The sequence below is a fragment of the Penicillium hispanicum genome, assembly GCF_028827665.1.
Source record: "Penicillium hispanicum strain IBT 35686 chromosome Unknown utg000005l_segment0_segment0, whole genome shotgun sequence".
In the NCBI taxonomy this organism is placed as follows: domain Eukaryota; kingdom Fungi; phylum Ascomycota; class Eurotiomycetes; order Eurotiales; family Aspergillaceae; genus Penicillium; species Penicillium hispanicum.
In genome coordinates, this window is record NW_026623197.1 from 1,606,703 (window position 1) to 1,624,107 (window position 17,405).

The 17,405-nt window shown below is 50.8% G+C and overlaps 6 protein-coding genes across 6 annotated transcripts; 4 read left to right on the plus strand and 2 right to left on the minus strand.

Moving 5' to 3' along the window:
• Nucleotides 1–382: 382 nt before the first annotated feature.
• Nucleotides 383–3,406, minus strand: N7459_006070 (uncharacterized protein; the record flags this gene model as incomplete). The annotated part of the gene is made up of 1 exon (XM_056945254.1): nucleotides 383–3,406. The coding sequence occupies one exon, from the start codon at nucleotides 3,404–3,406 to the stop codon at nucleotides 383–385; it is 3,024 nt and encodes a 1,007-aa protein (XP_056799589.1).
• A 2,124-nt stretch (nucleotides 3,407–5,530) lies between these two features.
• Nucleotides 5,531–6,802, plus strand: N7459_006071 (uncharacterized protein; the record flags this gene model as incomplete). Its single annotated transcript, XM_056945255.1, has 1 exon — nucleotides 5,531–6,802. The coding sequence occupies one exon, from the start codon at nucleotides 5,531–5,533 to the stop codon at nucleotides 6,800–6,802; it is 1,272 nt and encodes a 423-aa protein (XP_056799590.1).
• A 705-nt stretch (nucleotides 6,803–7,507) lies between these two features.
• Nucleotides 7,508–8,694, plus strand: N7459_006072 (60S ribosomal protein eL13; the record flags this gene model as incomplete). The annotated part of the gene is made up of 5 exons (XM_056945256.1): nucleotides 7,508–7,573; nucleotides 7,709–7,742; nucleotides 7,851–7,897; nucleotides 8,032–8,190; nucleotides 8,260–8,694. Exons 1-5 carry the CDS (start codon nucleotides 7,571–7,573, stop codon nucleotides 8,692–8,694), a joined length of 678 nt encoding a protein of 225 aa, XP_056799591.1. The 5' UTR covers nucleotides 7,508–7,570.
• An 846-nt stretch (nucleotides 8,695–9,540) lies between these two features.
• On the minus strand, nucleotides 9,541–11,524 carry N7459_006073 (uncharacterized protein; the record flags this gene model as incomplete). Its single annotated transcript, XM_056945257.1, has 2 exons — nucleotides 9,541–10,498; nucleotides 10,554–11,524. 2 exons carry the CDS (start codon nucleotides 11,522–11,524, stop codon nucleotides 9,541–9,543), a joined length of 1,929 nt encoding a protein of 642 aa, XP_056799592.1.
• A 147-nt stretch (nucleotides 11,525–11,671) lies between these two features.
• Nucleotides 11,672–12,469, plus strand: N7459_006074 (oxidoreductase-like domain-containing protein; the record flags this gene model as incomplete). The annotated part of the gene is made up of 1 exon (XM_056945258.1): nucleotides 11,672–12,469. One exon carries the CDS (start codon nucleotides 11,672–11,674, stop codon nucleotides 12,467–12,469), a length of 798 nt encoding a protein of 265 aa, XP_056799593.1.
• Nucleotides 12,470–13,483: 1,014 nt separating this feature from the next.
• N7459_006075 (uncharacterized protein) lies at nucleotides 13,484–17,348 on the plus strand (the record flags this gene model as incomplete). Its single annotated transcript, XM_056945259.1, has 5 exons — nucleotides 13,484–13,591; nucleotides 13,662–13,934; nucleotides 13,988–14,296; nucleotides 14,354–17,056; nucleotides 17,112–17,348. 5 exons carry the CDS (start codon nucleotides 13,484–13,486, stop codon nucleotides 17,346–17,348), a joined length of 3,630 nt encoding a protein of 1,209 aa, XP_056799594.1.
• Nucleotides 17,349–17,405: the final 57 nt, after the last annotated feature.

The window sequence follows — 17,405 nt, forward strand, 5'->3', positions numbered from 1 at the left end:
TTGATATATTGACAATCCGGTCCGGATACCTGTATGTTCGCTGTCACTGGCTCCTTGGGTAGACAATAGACATAGACCCTGAACACACGAATGGGGATCTTGGGATGGTCGCAAGGAGCCTGTAGTCTGGGATGAAGGGCATTTTGCAAATGATATCCACTCGAGACTCGCCCGAGAATAGAATGCATCCCAAAGAGAGGGACCAGAGAGTGTTGAAAGGATATGAAGATAGAGAGTATATACACGGAAGAAAGGAAGTATATTATTATACACGGCACTCTCTATGGGAGCAGCTTTTGCATGTCAAGTTGAAGGATTCTGAGCTTCAGTGGAAACCCACAGACACTGGTATTATTCACCTGTCAACCCAGCAACCATGGGCTTAATACTCATCAACAGGGCCATCATGTTCAAGCTCCCATTCAGGTAGCTCGTGGCTTCGAATGCGCTCTCGAAGGTACTCCAAAATTGCATCAGTGCCTTTGGCCACAGTCTGCCACCGAGGCACACGGAAACGATTGCCTGCGACCTCGAAGCGCCTCAAAGCCGATCCAGTGCCCCAGTTCTTTGGAGACCGCTCTGGACCTAGCAGGCCAATCTTTGGTGGCAAGTAATCAATGTCGTTATTGCTGACGTCCAGGACCTGCAGGCCCTGCACCGCCTCAAATGTCAAGCTGGCGATCTGATTGTCAGAGGCAAGGAAGGTCTTGAGGTCCGGGAAAGTCTGCCGAATATGCAGAAGGGGACCTGCCAAGCGATTGTTGGAGACATCGAGGAAAGTGAGCGATGGCGCTTGAAGATTGGCCAAGACAGGCTCCAGAGTGCTCAGACTAGCAGCACCAAGATTGAGAGTTTGAAGCTTTGGAAGCTCAAGGGATGACGACAAGAGATCTGGATTGCTCAAAGGGTTGTGTGATAAGTCGAGTTCGATCAAGCCTTGTGCCACCATGTCCAATGCTAGATTTGGGAACAAACGCAGTTCATTATGCTGTAGATAAAGGCAACGAATGTCTTGCGCATTGATCAGTTCCAGCTTGTCCGTTCCGAGATCGGTGAGGTCCGAGTATGATCGATCAAGAACACCGCCCGGCTTAACTCTCCAGCCACTCTCCAGTGCCGGAGTTTCTGGTGCCAGTGTGAACTGAGTCGCCACGGACCCTTCATCGTCTGTGTCTTGCGGGTCGGGCTCGCATCGATTCCGCATGTCGCGTATGATATCCTCAGTGTCCATGCTCAAGAACTTACGCTCACGCAATGGATTATTGGCAATGCGAAACAAGGAAAGACTTTGCATGAGCCCAATCTTGTCATCCAGTCGGGTAATGTCGTTTCCAGTGAAATCGACGGTCTTGACGTTCTTCAGGTCCACGAGGCCGGATGGAAGCTCTGTTAGTTTGTTATCTTCAGCAGAGAGGACCATGAGTGATCGCCATGAAGATATGCAGGGCATGTGCTTGATACGGTTCACACCGATGAACAGGCTATGGAGGCTAGGAAGGGCCAGCATGTTATTTGCTGCTAGAACCTCCACGGCATTGTGTGCGATATTCAAGAATTGCAATTTCTCAAGGGAATCGACCGACCCTGGTATCAAAGTGCCGCCGAGCTTGTTCTTGGGTGCGTTGAGGGTGCTCAAGGGCACCTTGCTCAACGCTTCGAACGGCAGTGTTGTCAACTGGTTTTCACCCAATTCCAGTGTTTTCAGGCATGATAGCTCGCCGAGTTCTGCCGGCAGCGACGTAAGCTCATTGCTACGCAAGTCCAGTGTCTCCAATTGGCAAAGCTGGCTCACAGATGCAGAAAACGACCCTTGCAGTTTGTTATTGGCCAACTTCAAATCTACCAGAGAGGGTATCTCCATGATGACAGGAATATTTTCCATGGTCAACGCATTGTTGGAAAGGTTGAGAAAGCGCAGATGATGCAATCGCCGAATCCCCATTGGGAGGGAATGGAGTACATTTCCGTGGAGATCTAGGGTCTCCAATCCAGCGAATTGAGGACCCCGCTCGCCGCTGTCTGGATCGAAATCCTCGAGGTCAATGTCGGGGAATACAGCATTCGACACTTGGGCAAGTTCGTTGTCTGCGGCAATGAACTTGACCAGGTCTACGTTCTCGAACCAGTTAGAGGTGCTTTCTGGGTCGAACTCGTACATATTGACGACCTCTTTGGGAATCTCATCCAAAGATAGGGCCGCGATGTTCAAAGTACCCGATACGCGTGCGCCTTCCACACGCTTTCGGAGCACGTTGGTGTTGGAGCCCTTGGGAAGTTGGTTGAAAGGGTCCTCAACATCAATGCCACTCCATGAATCAACCATAGGCTTGGTCTGCGATGCGGGCTCTTTTTTCCCTTCCACTGCCGCTGCTTTTCGAGCGGCCTTGGCCTTTGCGATGCTCTCACGCAAAGCGGTTGATGACTTTGAAACTTTCCTTGATTCGTTTTCTGCCTGCTGCTCTGGGGTCAAGTCTTCCATATTAGAAGCGGCAGACACATATCGTGAGGCATTTGAAGTAGATCTAATCGTTGCTGATTTTCTTGTCTTTCGAACATGAAGTGGTCGCTCTGGTGGGCCCATATCCGACACAGAAGACTTAGTAGACGTGCTGGGAGAGGCGCGCACATGTGGGACTTTGGGGATGGCTTTGGATCCCAATTTTTTGGTCGAAGCGCTAGTTTCAGAGGCGCTGCCCCCGACTCTAGTGCTTTGCTTTACGGATGGCATTCCCGTTCTCGTCGGACTCTCGCTAGTGGTTGAGGCCTCAGGAAGGCCAGACGACGAGGCAACGGATATGCGGGACCGTGATGGAAGGCGAAGTTTGGAGACAGGCTGTGATAGGAGATCATTGCCATTGGGCTGACCAGACGACGAGCGTGATGGTGATCGGGAGTAATTGGACACATTCGACGGTGTTCGAGATGGGGAGCGTATTGGACTGGCGCCATTAAAAAAACTTGACTGTCTTTTCACGGAAGCAGGCGACGGTGGAATGTGGGAGAGGGTTTCGATTGTCCGTTCCGACAGCGAGGGGCGGGGACGTCCGCGGCTCTGGTGAGCTGGCGCAACAACCTCTTCATCTCCAATCGTGGAGTTCACATCTTCTGGTGTGTGCATTCCATCGATATCGCTTGGGAGTTCCTGTTGCTTGAGGGGTACATTGTTGCGGCGTCTCACAGGAGACTTTGCTTGCGACGAATATCGGGAAGCTGGCTGCTTGAGTAAGGACTCGTAGGAGGGCCTTCGCAGCCGTCCGTCGTCCAGGCCTGGGTCGGCCTGCAATCGTTCTCGAGAGGGTGATGGGCGGATTGATTGTGATGCGGTAGACGTCGGCAGTGGTAATCTTGAGACCGGGCGAGGGATGCCACTTGGAGGGCGGTGCGCTGTTCTAGGCTGCCCATCCATGGTGTGTCCGCGATCTCTGGGGGTCGATTTTCAGGGTGGGCAAGGCCGCAGAGGACAAGTCCGGTTCTCACTTCAAGGCGAAGACTGTGAAAGGGGGAATTAATCACAGAGTTTTCGATGGAGAGTGGACAGTCCACTTTCGTGCCACAAAGGAACCAGTGGAGGACCCCGGGGCATCAAATGGCGATTGTTAGAAACTCCACGATTGTTTACATATCACCCGCGATCCAGTGATAGCAGCCTGAGGCATCAATGAGGCATACAGTTGACTGTTGAGCATGCCTTGCAGCTTGGATTTACTTTATTCCTGCAGAAATACAATAGTCGGAGTCGTGTAAGTGGTTTTCCATATTAATTTGTGCAAGTGTCGTCAATTCTCCAAGTGGAATGCGGGGGTCAATACATACATCAAACCAGTCTGCCAGGACTAGCTCTCTGAGCACATCCATGGATGGCGATACTGACATTATATTTTCACGTTCATAAATAATCATAAGATGAAAGGAATACCTTGCCTCGATCACTATATTCTTAGTCTTCTGGTATCTGTCAGATAGTTAGATGCTACAGTTATGGTCAACCTACATGCAGTGATGGCATCTACATACATTGTGTCTTGCAACTATATATAGACATTGTGTACTATTAGCTAGGGGGCTGATGACGCTTTGAAACAAACGAGGCACAAAAGAATGAAAATAAATGAAAAGCTATATCACTGGATTCTGTGTGACTTATCTTTACTCGCCGAAAAATCAGCTTTCTGCTGACATCCTTTGTTATTTTCTTTTCCCCGATACGTCCCCAACTCTAACAGGTAAAATACAGATATGGCATCGGGATACAGAGGTAGTTCATTTCCTGTAATAGAAGGTTAAAGACTGACTCTAACTAATGAGGAGAATAGTTTTATGTAAGTACAAGATAGCTTACATGGGGCAACACCCATGGTAAAACATTGTTAGGGAGTAGGGACGTAGTGCCTAAATGTTCTTTATGGGATTGTGTCTCCTTGGCATCCAGAGAAACAGTCAGGTTATGGGCCTTTAGAACCAGGGGTATCAGTACATTCACGGCAGTTAGAAGGATATGGCACAGAAACGTCTATATTCGTTCATCCTAGGGGATATCTGGGGTGGGTTTTCTTGCTTAGAGACTGTGCACCCGCAGGACCAGCTATAGATTCATGTTTGCATTGTCCACCCACATAGATACCATCAGCAGTTAGGAATATTCTCTGGGCAGTATATCACTAGATGATTCAGTCAGCGCCGTCGCTGTAGAATTTCAAATACTTCTCACTTCTCAGCTCCTAGCATACGGCCCCACTTCTGTTTGATAGCAGACGTGTCATATGTATATCCCGAGAGAGTAAGCGTGAATGGAGAACATATTTGGTCAGGACATCTTGAAAACCTTGAATATGAAGGGAATCTCTACTTAAGAACGAACTATATTGCCCAAATGCCTCCAAATTGGTCATCTCCTCTATGCACACATTAGGTGGTTTGGGCCACTCTTCCTCTCTATGGTGCGTTCTTGCTCCAAGCAACTACATAGTTATAGCCCCTCGATGGCGTGATAGTTGATTCTATCGGCAGACTTGCACAACGGAGTACGATAAAACACAAGCTTATCGGTTGCCAGCCCAACCCGCCCGTCGTTTGCAGCTGTTTACTTGCCCTGAGCGTCCCGTGATCGTCCAGCTACCCGCATCGGGAAAGATGGGTCCTCCATTCCAGTCCCCCATTGGCCACCATACTGGCATGAGGCTGGGCACCCCCAGCCGCATGTCCGCACTGGCCGTTCCCAGCCTCCCAGCCCCCTCCTCCACGATATCACTTCAAATGCGTCCACCTCGTCCTTCCTACTTCCTTTGTCTCCTTGTCTCCTTACTCCCCCATTTCTCAAACACTCTTCTCCTCCCTGACCCTCTACTAATCTAATCTGGTGGTTTTCCCTCACCGGCATTTCTCCCATCGCCCCATTCTCCGGTATGCGCTCGACCGCTTATCAACTGCCCCCCCCCCCCGGCCTGACAAGCTAACACCGATTCTAGTGCGAGGGCACCGTTCCCCACGGCTGACACCCCTTGTTCTCTTATCAATCCCACCATCATCGGTCATGTCTCAAAACACCCATTTGTCTCAGTCTTCCCTCGCTGCACCAGCCGAGATTCTCGCCCCGGCAACGCCAGTCCGCCGGGCTACCTTGTCGCCTTCGCCAGACCTCAGTGTCTCTATCAAAGACCGTTCCTCCTCCTCGGACAAGAAGTTCATGTCCCCTCCCCCTCTCTCATCGTCTGATATGACACCTCCCCCGTCCACCCAGATTCCGGGGGCACCTCTTCGCCAGTCCCGCTCACGCTCCGGCACTCCTCTTGTCATGTCCTCGGATCTGGACAAATCTCTGTGCGATGCTTACGGTGCTTCGGAGAACCTGCCAACCGCAGAAGATATCGATAATGCCAATGAGTCACAACTGCGCTCGATTGCCAAAGACCTACTCGCTGTAGCCCAAGAGGCCCGCATGTCCGCGCTGCACTTCAAGTTGCAGAACAGTCTGGTTTCGTTCGCCAGCAATGAGGCTGTCAAGCGCGCCGAGGTCGAGCACCAACTTACCAAACGGGAGGTGGAAATCCTTCAGAGCGCCGAATATCGCAGTCGCTCGCGTCCCGCTGAGCCTATCACTCCCAGGCAATCGCAGTCGGTGTCCACCGAGGACTACCTTGCTGCAGTCCACCGCTCGCAAGAGCTGGAAGGCGTCAATGGGGTTCTAGATCGGCGCCTCCGGAGAGCGAAGCGTGCTATTGACGATGCTACCGCCAGATCTGTGGAATTAGCCGAGCACAATGACATGCTCAAGCGACGAATCGAAGAGAATCGCCGCCACTTTTCTCAAATTTACAATTATGGGTGTCTTTCTCCTGGCATGCAGAATGAGCTGCACACGATCTGCCGAGGGGAGCATACTGACGGTCTGACCGCTCTTCTCTTCGCGGACAAATTCACCAACCGGATGCATGAGCCACAGAACTCTTATGGAACCCACTCTTCGCTTCCTGTGACTCCCAACCACCCGCGCTCTGTTCGCCAGGGCCGCCCATATTTCACTCCTCTCCGTGACTCGCATGAGCATCAGTATGACAGTGACAGCACCGTTTCTCTGTCGGCCCCAGAGTCCGAAGATGAACACCTGCGGGTACGGCATCCACAGATGCGATCTACTGTCCCCAAGACCAGCACTCTTCTCCAGACCAAGCTGTTTGGTCAAGTGAAGAAGCCAGGCGTGGAGCGACCTCAGAGCACCAAGCGCAAGGTCGATTCTGACGAGAGTGACGTGGCCACGAAGAAGTCTAAGGCTAATAACGAAGTGGGTCTGGGCATTGAGACCTGATTTCGCTTTCCCTCCACTCCAGATTGAACGTGCGGAGATCCTCTTGAATACGATTCACGACCTAGCGCTGCTCTCTGCCCCTGGCCTTCATCGGTTACGATAATGCTTTCTTCGGGGCCGTTATGAATGATGAACGTTATGGCATGGGGTTATTCTTTTACAAATAGCGAACGGGAATGGTTGCTTTTTCTTGCTTTGGGTTTGCTTTCTATGTTACATGGTGCCGGTGGTACATGTTATGACCACCTCACTGTCAATGGCGTTTCAGATCGAGCTTACGTTGCAACACTAGGTGGTTGTATTTGGTGTGTACTCGACACCGACAGCCGGGAGCCCCTGGAGGCAAGTTGCATGGAATAGGAACGCGGTTCAATCTGCATTTACCTCGCGCGGCTGTACATTAGGAATAGAAACAATTCATCCAGTAAATTGACATGGATACGAATCAGTGTTTCAAAGAGCTTTTACCAATCCATCACACCCTGAGTTGTTATGATCCCCTTGTGTCATAATATGGATGATGAAACCAAGGTTAGAAATAAGTAACCATACGTAAATAATGGTTCCAAGGTTGGAACTCTAAATACGCTGAGTCATCATTCACAGACAGATATCCTAAATAGGAATAGTTAGGGCTCGCTAAGCGAGGCGGTGAGAGGGGGGAAGCGGCCACACGAAAAATGGCACGTTCAGTTTCTGCCGTGAGAAGGGAGATTTGACCAGCAACCCTCCGACGACCACCACCCGGCTCGATCCCCATCCGTCACCATGGTGCGTTTCCCCCCTTCGATGTGTCTTTTTGCGATTGGGAAGAGAAGAAGGATGGAACGATTCGAGGGAAAATGAATTGGTTGGACGTGTGTCGAGAAACTCAAATGACTGATGGACTCTCGTGTGGGAATATAGGCGATCAAGCACAACAACCAAATCCAGAAGAACCGTGAGTGAACGCCCGATAATACTCGATCCAGCGTCGGGCTCGGCTTGTCTAGCTCATCTGGAATCGCATCGTGAAGTACATTTTGGTATGCTAACGCATTTTCAATAGACTTCCGCAAGGACTGGCAGAAGCGTGTTCGTGTGCACTTCGACCAGGTACGACTTCGAAAACTCTTCCCCATCTCACGGCCCTATCTCGCCCAGCAACAATATCACCAACTGGGAACGAAAGAGGAAAAATCTTGATTGGAAGACGGCCCGACTAACCTGATCTTTTTGCGACTCTATAGCCCGGCCGGAAGCACCGTCGTCGTGAGAACCGTATCGCCAAGGCTGCTGCGGTTGCTCCCCGCCCGGTGGACAAGCTGCGTCCCGTTGTGCGCTGCCCGACTGTCAAGTACAACCGCCGTGTTCGTGCCGGTCGTGGTTTTACCCTGGCTGAGCTGAAGGTAAATTGACCTTCGCTACCTTGAACATCCCAAGACCACAAGCTCATTTGTATATTTCTGCTTTTCCAGGAGGCTGGCATCCCCAAGAAGCTTGCTTCCACTGTCGGTATCTCGGTCGACCACCGCCGTACCAACTACTCGAAGGAGTCCCTGGTCGACAACGTTGCCCGCCTCAAGGACTACAAGGCCCGTCTGATCCTCTTCCCCCGCAAGAGCGGTCAGTTCAAGAAGCTCGACTCTTCTGTTGAGGACGTCAAGGCCGTCAAGGCTGCTCTTGCCGACGGCAAGCGGGAGGGTATCGCCACTCGCGTCGGTGCCACTTTCCCCATTGTCAACCCCGCCGTTGAGAACGCCATCACCGAGGTCAAGCGCGACTCTCTTCCCAAGGGCGAGGAGGCTGCATACCGCCGCCTGCGTGACGCCCGCTCCGAGGCCCGACACCGCGGTATCCGCGAGAAGCGCGCCAAGGCCAAGGCTGAGGAGGAATCCGCCGCCAAGAAATAAATGTGATAATTTTCTGCTCGTGCTGATGATGATGATCGGGTTGGTTTTCGGATCGGGAATGAGTGTACTCTGGCATGGCATGGCACCTCTTCCTTTTCTCCTTTCAAACTGAAACCTTTCCTTCCCCAACCTCCTCCACCTCCCCTTTTACCCTTTTTGTCTCTAAAAGAAAAGAACTCGGAAGATCCTCTCGAAATGCAAAACCGCCCAATTTTTCTCAATTTCTCCCGGCAGTTATTGGTGTTGGTTGTTTGTCTTTGTCCCTTGGTTCTGTTTCTTTTCTCTCTGTTCTGGAAAACACCAGTCAGGGACTGAGAAGCTACGGTTTTTGTATCAAGGTCTTCCAGCGAGGCTCTAGGGATAAGGGGGGACTAGGGATTTGTTAGGCAGAGAAGGATGGCGGGCCTTGCCAAGGCATCTTTCGGGGGTAGTCTCGCATACCTAGGTATGAATAGACGTCTCCGATGTTCCACGTCCTTCCTGTTTCTGGTTGTGATACTGTGTAGACCGAAATTTTCCCAGATCAATAACCTCATGAAAAACGAATTCTGGCTAAGCCTCTGCGGTGTTGCTGTTTTGTTGTATCTTTCTAACTTGATCATACTTGGATGTTTATTTCCCAACCCTGGCCAAATATATTCTAGATATGTACTTTGAAATTCGTGATGATGACAGAGTTACATGCGTATATGGAACAACGGACAGCTTCTCGATGTCAATTACTCTATTTGCTTGTACAAGCCCAGTTTATTATAGGTAAAATCATAGTCATGGTATCTATCCGAACAGACGCTGCCAATGCATTCCCGTGCGCCAACGCTATCCGTGAAGTGAAAAATCCAAGTATCAGCAACCGCCAAATAATGCACCTAGAGCACCTTCGGTGGCTCGTAAAATTGCATCAACATGAATCCCCTCTCCTACGGTGTGAGAGGTGGCAGACCCCTCCTCCCGCAACAGAGCGTGAAACAGCTTCTTTGCCTCTTGGTCAATATTCTTGTTTGGTGCACCCTTAATACCCGAGGCAGAGACACTGAGTTCCGGCTGGATTTGTGGCTCTCCAGTCCATTCTTCCATAGTCAACGGGTTTGAAAGGAGAACTTGGGGAGCGGCACTGGAAGAGTTGGGCATGACGAGCATTGTACTGCGCTCGAGGTGCGGAATAAGCCTTTTGAGTCCAGATAGGGTAACGATCCCAGATTGCGGCTCGGACACTGCATCAATTTCACGGCGCGATGAAGCAATTTTGCCGTACTTATGCTCGACTCGTGCCCATAGCTGAGCGCGAGCCAAAGATACTTCCCAAAACCGATTTATACCCCAGCAGACAGTAGTCACGTCGAGCTTCAACAGCGGGTTTGATAGTCGAGAATCAACCCACCGACGAAGTGGTTCTGGAACTTTTCGCTTTTTGCTACCTGCTCCTGTAGACACTGATAGGGAGATGAGAGACTGTGTCTCTGGGTTTGTTCCATAGACGACAGACACGTTGTATAAATTAGAGGGAAAGGGAGATGGTGCGGTGAATGTCAAAGTATGCGTCTCTAGAAGAGAGTTGGTTTGGGAGGCCGACAGGCGACTTGTGTGCGTACGGAGAGTCAACGGGGCAAATAAGGTCAAGTATGGTGAATACTGAGCGTTCTCCAAAGCGAAGGGGTTGGTTGGTAGAGGTGATATTGGTCGAGATGGACGAGGTAGATTGATGGAAAACGGGAGCAAGGTAGAAAGAAGCGATGACACCGGCACAGGGGCCCGCCGAGGGACTGGGCGATTCATATACGAAGACTCCTCGAGAAGTAATTTTCTATGACTCAGTTAGCTGTGTCTCGTCTCTACTCCGACCTTGAGACCAGACTCACAGGATTTTATCGAGCTCTCTCGAGTCGTCCTCTAGATTTTCATCGGACTCGACCTTCTCCGTCCACTTCGTCAAGTCAGAAACATCTTCCCTCAACTTCCTTAACTCTGCCAAGAGATTATTTCGCATTCTCCGCTTTCCAGAGACAGCTGTAGATGGTGCTTCTTGGGACGAACCCTTGTCGTCTGGTCCTTCGTCTGGTGCTGGGGGGTAGAAATTCAATGACTTTAAAGGACTCCCTTTAAGCACATCAGCAGTTCTTCGCCTTACTCGCTTTTCATGCCTCGTGCTGGGACTGCTACTTAGCAGCCCCCGCGGTCGATCGGGCGCTTTTTCGAGCCCTAGTTGTGTTGGAGTGGGGGGGAGGTCCGGTTCCAGGGGATCCCCGTCCATGAATCCAACATCCAGGTTGGTATCCATTGGCTCTTCCCTTGACGACTCTCTTGTTGCGCTGCCCAACTCCAGGGCTAATTGACCCTCCGGGGTATTTGACAGATCCTGCTCCACAGGCTGTGCCCGCTTTCCGACTGGTGATCCAAAGGTGAAGTCCGTGGGTAGGATTTTCCTGGAGAGCCTGCGGGGCGGCTTTGAAAATGACTGGATGCCACCTAGACTTTTGCTGGGTGATAATGTCGGCGTGCCGCTGGACACTTGCGGTGCTTTTAGTGGACTGGAAGTGCCACCCAAAGAGGGCCGCAATGCTTTGCGGTCACGAAGACCAACCGATCTTGAATTTGACTGCTCTGGATAACCTTCCTGGCTTTCTCGGCTTGCTGGTCGTCGACCGGGGGATCTGCTGAGCGCGCGCTGGAGAACTTCGGGGTGCGACTTGGCCAAGCTTGACCTCGTTGGTGATTGGAAGGATGGCCGATGAGGAGAACGCGTCTCATTGTGAGGCGCGACAAAATCCGGAGCGCCTACAGCGACGGCCGTTATATCACTAGTTTTGCGACGTTTTGGCGGCGAGAACATTTTTGACCTCGGGTCTTCATGTTTCCAACTTTCGCGCCAAACCACGGCGGCGCATAAACAATAGTGTTTGCACTGTTTGCTTACACCTATGACTTCAGCCTTGAGAGATTCCAAAGTTGCCGAGGATCTTCCACTCCCCCACTCACGATGGAGTGTCTCTCAACGGGCAGGCACTCGCTCAGGAGGACGAGAGTCTGCTCCAAATTATTATCACATATTCCGGTCGCTTCCTCAGTTTCATATCGACGATTCATCCTGGTCCCAACTCCTCGGCGTAAGGGCGCCCATGACCGATCCGACATTCATCGCGCCCATGGTTCCTTGCATGAAAATGCCCAAGCATATCCTCTATCGGGCTACTACTCTTTGATTCTGAACAGCCGCTCTCCATATCGGAGGAATGCGCCGACAGCGCGATCGACCACCCCTCCGCTTGAGGTCAACCCCACTACGGCTTCGACGACAGATGCCCAAACCCCTCAAGAAAAGATGGCCATTGTGTTTGGCACTCGCCTGGCTGGTCCCGGCCGTTCGTCACGCTACAATCCTGGCGAAATTCCACCTGAGTCCCAGTGGAAAACAGTCAATGGGGTGCCCATACCGCCTCGCCCGGAGGAACCTGACAATTGCTGCATGAGTGGCTGCGTGCATTGTGTCTGGGATGACTTCCGCGACGAAATAGAGGACTGGGCTGCGAGAGTTGAGAGTGCTAAGGCCAAAGGGGGTCCCGAGAAGGGGACTCAGGATATGCGCGCGGCGCCCAGGGCCGAGGTCAACTCGGCCAGTCAGAGTATGGATGATGATGGTGGCGGCAGTGAAGCAAATTGGCCAGCGCCACCACGCGAGGACGAGGACCTTTTTTCCACCATTCCAGTCGGAATCCGCGAGTTCATGAAAACTGAAAAGAAGCTACGCATCAAACACCAGAAGGAGGCAACCGCTTGATCCCACACACCTTTCTAGCTTTTCATTGGTTCTCACGTTGGAAAAACCCAATATGGCATGTCTAGTCTAGATGGGTTGGCACATACATAGATGATATATATACATAGAGTGTACATAGAATTTTCGTATAACTTCAGTGCGTAGCCCATTGTAAATATCTCAATCCTAATGTCTGCTATGAGACACCGGAGGTTTCTCTCTGAAGCGAGTTCAATTGATCTGAAGCGGGTGGCAAGAATGCATGGATTCCCCAGACTTGAACGGTGCCAAGCCCGCTCGCCGCAGAGTTCTGGTCGCGGCCTTTCTGTCCCCTGCTTTTTCTCAAGACAACATCATACCATCGCCTTCAGAAGTATGGCGCGGCCTCGACGGTACCGACTGCTGTTTCTCTTTTGATGTACCTACAGACATGCTTTAATTGGGAGCTCTACAACTCCCTGTACTGCGCGCGTGTTCCTTCCTGAGTCGGCTGTTAACCACCGACTCCGCAACATGACAACAGGAACAAGCACACGCTCTTGCATTCGTGGTATTCCACGCGCGCAATACTATTTCGGAAATGGTTTCTTCTCTCTCAAAACCTCTTCCGGGAGAAGCACACCACATGGATCACCATCACGATCTCGGCGAGAAGCGCATACGACACGTACGACACCGAGCCGTCGAACCTTCGCGATTTCTTCCCATTCACTCCACCCGATGACATCGGCTGCTATCGAGGCTGGAAACTATACATTGCTAGGACAGTCTGAGGGTTCGGCAGGTGGTATCCCATATCGGCCGAGAAATCAGCGCAGCGCTGCTGGAAGGCTCAATGCGTTCCAGTTCAGGTCCCATACCGTTGTAATAGACTCTACTCAAAGTACACAAAGCGAGGCAAAAATTCAGCCTCTAATAGAACCTGGCGATGATGTTTCTTCTTTCCCAAATCTCGACAATCCTCCCCCGCCGACTGAAAGGACAAAGCTCTCTTATCTCCATTACTGGACCAGCAAAAACCACTTTACTGTCAATATGCAGATGTTGACTCAGACCGATGATGGCTTCCCACTTAGACTGAGTCTCTCCATGCCGGACAAAAAGGAGGAGATCGAGGCTGGGACATTGGCCAGAGACAATACGGTTTGTTTTACTCACCCAAGGCGAGGCATTAGACTAATCACATAATGAAAAGAGAACCCAAATACGACAGGCCAGACGAGAGGCTAGTCTAATCCTGGTTGCTAAACTAGAGGAAGCTGGAATTTGGGACCATCTCTTGCAGATTGATCCTCCTTTGTCTGCGTATCCGTCGCTGGCTTTACCCCACGACTTGAGCCGGCTACAGGGCTTTCTGCAAGCCCACCCAGCCAATATTGATGTGAAGATACCAAGTACTTGTGAGACTCCTCATACTTGTTACTTGGTTTTTCATGTGCCAAACAGCGAACAGATGGTTGAGGCTACGGCGATAGCTGCAACCAAGGTATGCTCTTGTTACCTCACTAAAGTCTTTCCTATCCACTGACTCATATATAGAAACAAGCCAAAAAAGAAGCTTTACAGCTTCTTATCAAGAAGTTACAGGCAACTGGCATCTGGGATCGGATCTTCTCGAACCCTACTCTAAACGATACTTCAAAAGATACCTCGGAAGATATCTCTAAGAAGGCAAGGCAGGATGACTTACAAGCCTTCCATATTTTGTGGTCCCAAAAGAAGATCTCTGTTTCGGTAAATTTTGAAGTTTTCTCTGGTGAGGATGGTGATATGTTCACTTGCTATGCACATCTCTCTATACCGGACAGGGGCAAAGAACTGGAAGTCACGGCGGAAGCTCCTGGAAAGGTACACGCCTCTTTCAGCTTTAAATGAAATGATTTATTCTGACAACGCACTAAACAGGCCTCAGCGAGACAGAAGGCATTCTTATCTCTGATTTTGAAGTTGCGCGAGGCTGGAATTTGGGAGTCATTGGTACAGCCTGGGATCTCTCAAGCCGAACTCACAGTTGATGATGATCTGCTTTGGGTGATGAATTGGGCAAAAAATGATCTGGTCCATACCGAAGACTTGGCCAAGGTTACCATATTACAACAGCCCGAACAGATCACGTCTTGGAAGCCGAAGTTGATCATAGAAAATGACTGCAACCCGGGAAGATCCAAGGAGTTGAGCAAGAAGCTACACAAGCTACATGGACCAGATGGACAGGATGTAATTGCCCACCCGTTCCAAAGGATGCAATTACCTGTGAATCAATTGGAGCAACCGATCTTCGATCTCATCAATGATCATACCTACAGCATCATTGTTGCGCAGACAGGCTCGGGCAAATCGACCCAGGTCCCCCAGATCATTCTTAATCATGCGATCAAGCAAGGGTCTGGAGGAGAATGTAGGGTGCTCTGTGTCCAACCCCGTCGGCTTGCAGTGCGATTGTTATCGGAACGGGTCGCGCATGAAAGAAACGAAAGTGTGGGCGACACGGTTGGCTATGCGGTGAGATTTGACCACAACTACACCGTGCAAGGCGGGACAATCACCTACTGTACCTCCGGGATCATGTTGAACATGTTGCAGAACAACCCTAGTATGCTCAACTGGTTTTCACACATTATTCTCGATGAAGTTCATGTGCGGGACGTTTCCATCGACTTCGTGATGCTTCTGCTGAAGCGGAAAATGGACCAACTCCTAGGATCAGGGGCTCCTACCCCCAAAGTCACCATCATGAGTGCAACTATGGACGTTGAGCTTTTCTCTTCCTATTTTCGCAACCGCGGGCCAGAGGGAACGCTCGTACCTGCTCCACACATCTCGATCCCGGGGCGTCAATATCACGTTAAACAGCATTATCTTGACGATGTTCTTGAAGATCTAACAAATTTCTTTGAGCCGGCGTCTCTGGAGACATTCTTGAGCCATCCCGAGACAAGGAAGTTCTTGCAGCTTCATTACGAAACTTTCGGTGATCTGGACATGCCGGATGGTGAGAGTTTCGAGACCACCGAAGAAACATCAACCAAGCTTTCGTCGCCCCGCCCAATCGGTTCGGATCTCACGTCAGATGCTGAAGATCCATTAATGCCTTTGGGGTTGATCAGTGCCAAAATCCTTCATATTCTATCTACCACTGAAACCGGAGCCATCCTGGTCTTTCTCCCGGGCCTGAAGCAAATCCTCGACATCGAGCAACACCTCCAGTACTTTGCGAAAAAAGTGAAAGTCGATCTCTGGGATGCAAATCGATTCCAGATTTTGACCTTGCATGCCCAGCTACCAGAAGAGATGGAGAAATTGTCTCTAGAGGTGCCGCCTGGCTGCCGAAGAATCTTCTTCTCGACTGACGTGGCTGAGGCCTCTGTTACAATCCCGGACGTGAAATACGTGGTTGACACAGGCAAAGTGCATCAAATGACGTTTAATTCCAGGACAAAAACTTCTAAACTGGCTTGTTGCTGGGTTAGTCAGTCGAGTGCAAGGCAACGGGCTGGGCGAGCAGGTCGAGTCCAGGATGGAGAGTATTTCTTTTTTGGAACCAAAGCTCGATACGACTCTCTTCGGGTCACCAATGCTCCAGAGATGCTTCGAACGAACCTACAAGGCACTTGTTTGCGCGCAAAGCAAATTGTTCCCGATTCCCCGATCTCAAAGCTTTTGGAGCAGGCCATCGACCCCCCTATGGGGGTGAATGTGCGTGAGGCCATTCAGTCTTTGAAGCAACTGCAAGCCCTTGATCGGGATGAGAACATCACCAGTCTCGGCAAAATTCTCGTCCAACTACCTCTTGATCCCGCCTTTGGGAAAATGATTATTCTGGGCATTATCTTTCGCTGCTTACACCCGCTCTTGATCCTGGGTGTTATGGGGGAAGACGCACGTCTCTTTCGCTGGGGAAAGTCTTTGGATGAACGCATTCAAGTGCGGGATGATCGTGTCCATTTTTCGGAACAGACTTCTAGCGATCATATCAGTCTCATCAATGGTTTCTCAGCTGTTCGGAAGGCAATGCACGAGCAAGGCGACCAGGCTGCGTTTCACTTCGCCTTTTCGCGCAATATCTCATTCCGCGCCTATCGAGAAGCTTCCAAGGCGGCCGGTCAAATACTCTCTGTCCTGAATCGAACCTTGCCACAACTGGTTCCACATCACTTTCACTCTGAGCGTGAAAGCAGGGAGCATCAGTACGGCGGAAAGGAGCTCAACACCAATTCGCAAAATTATCCTCTTATCCAGGCCTTGTTGCTCCACTGTCTGTATCCACGGGTGGCAGTACCGAGAGGGGATACGTCCAATTTCTATTCCACAAATCTGGACCCTAAGGTGAGGCTACATGGATTCAGCGTTGCTCGAAGTCAGGGCCCATCGCACTGTTTAGTCGCTTTCAACACCAAGTTCTGGCATCCGAGGGCAGGCCTGGATCTCATCAATCTCTCTCTCGTCAGCCCGTTGATGGCGTGCCTCTTTGGAGGCCGACTCCAATGGAAGAATAACATAATCTCTATGGACTCTTGGATGCATTTGGATCTGGATACCCAGAATGCACTCGCCTCCGACAATGAGGTGGCCAAGACCGTAATTGAACTTCACAGAGCTCTCGACCAGGTAAGCAGATTTCGTTGGGTTCTTTCTTTGTACTGATGCTGATCCTAAATGTCAGGCACTGGCTGCCGCATTCCAAATGCTCTCTATTAATCTTCGATCTTACCATCCCTCGAAGCGATCCACGATCCGCAAATCTCGCGCCGCTTTGTTTGCGTCGCTAGAGCGCACCGTCACGCAGATTTTGGCTCGGGACCGCTGCCGCTTCCCGACATCGGCAGTCTCGTCCTCGCTGTGGGATGAGCATGATCTCCATAGATACGAGGCCCTCGACGACTTGGACCATGTACCATAGACCTGAAATAGAAGTGTGTGTTTCGTTCCTGCAATTCCATGGTTCTTGTATCTAGTT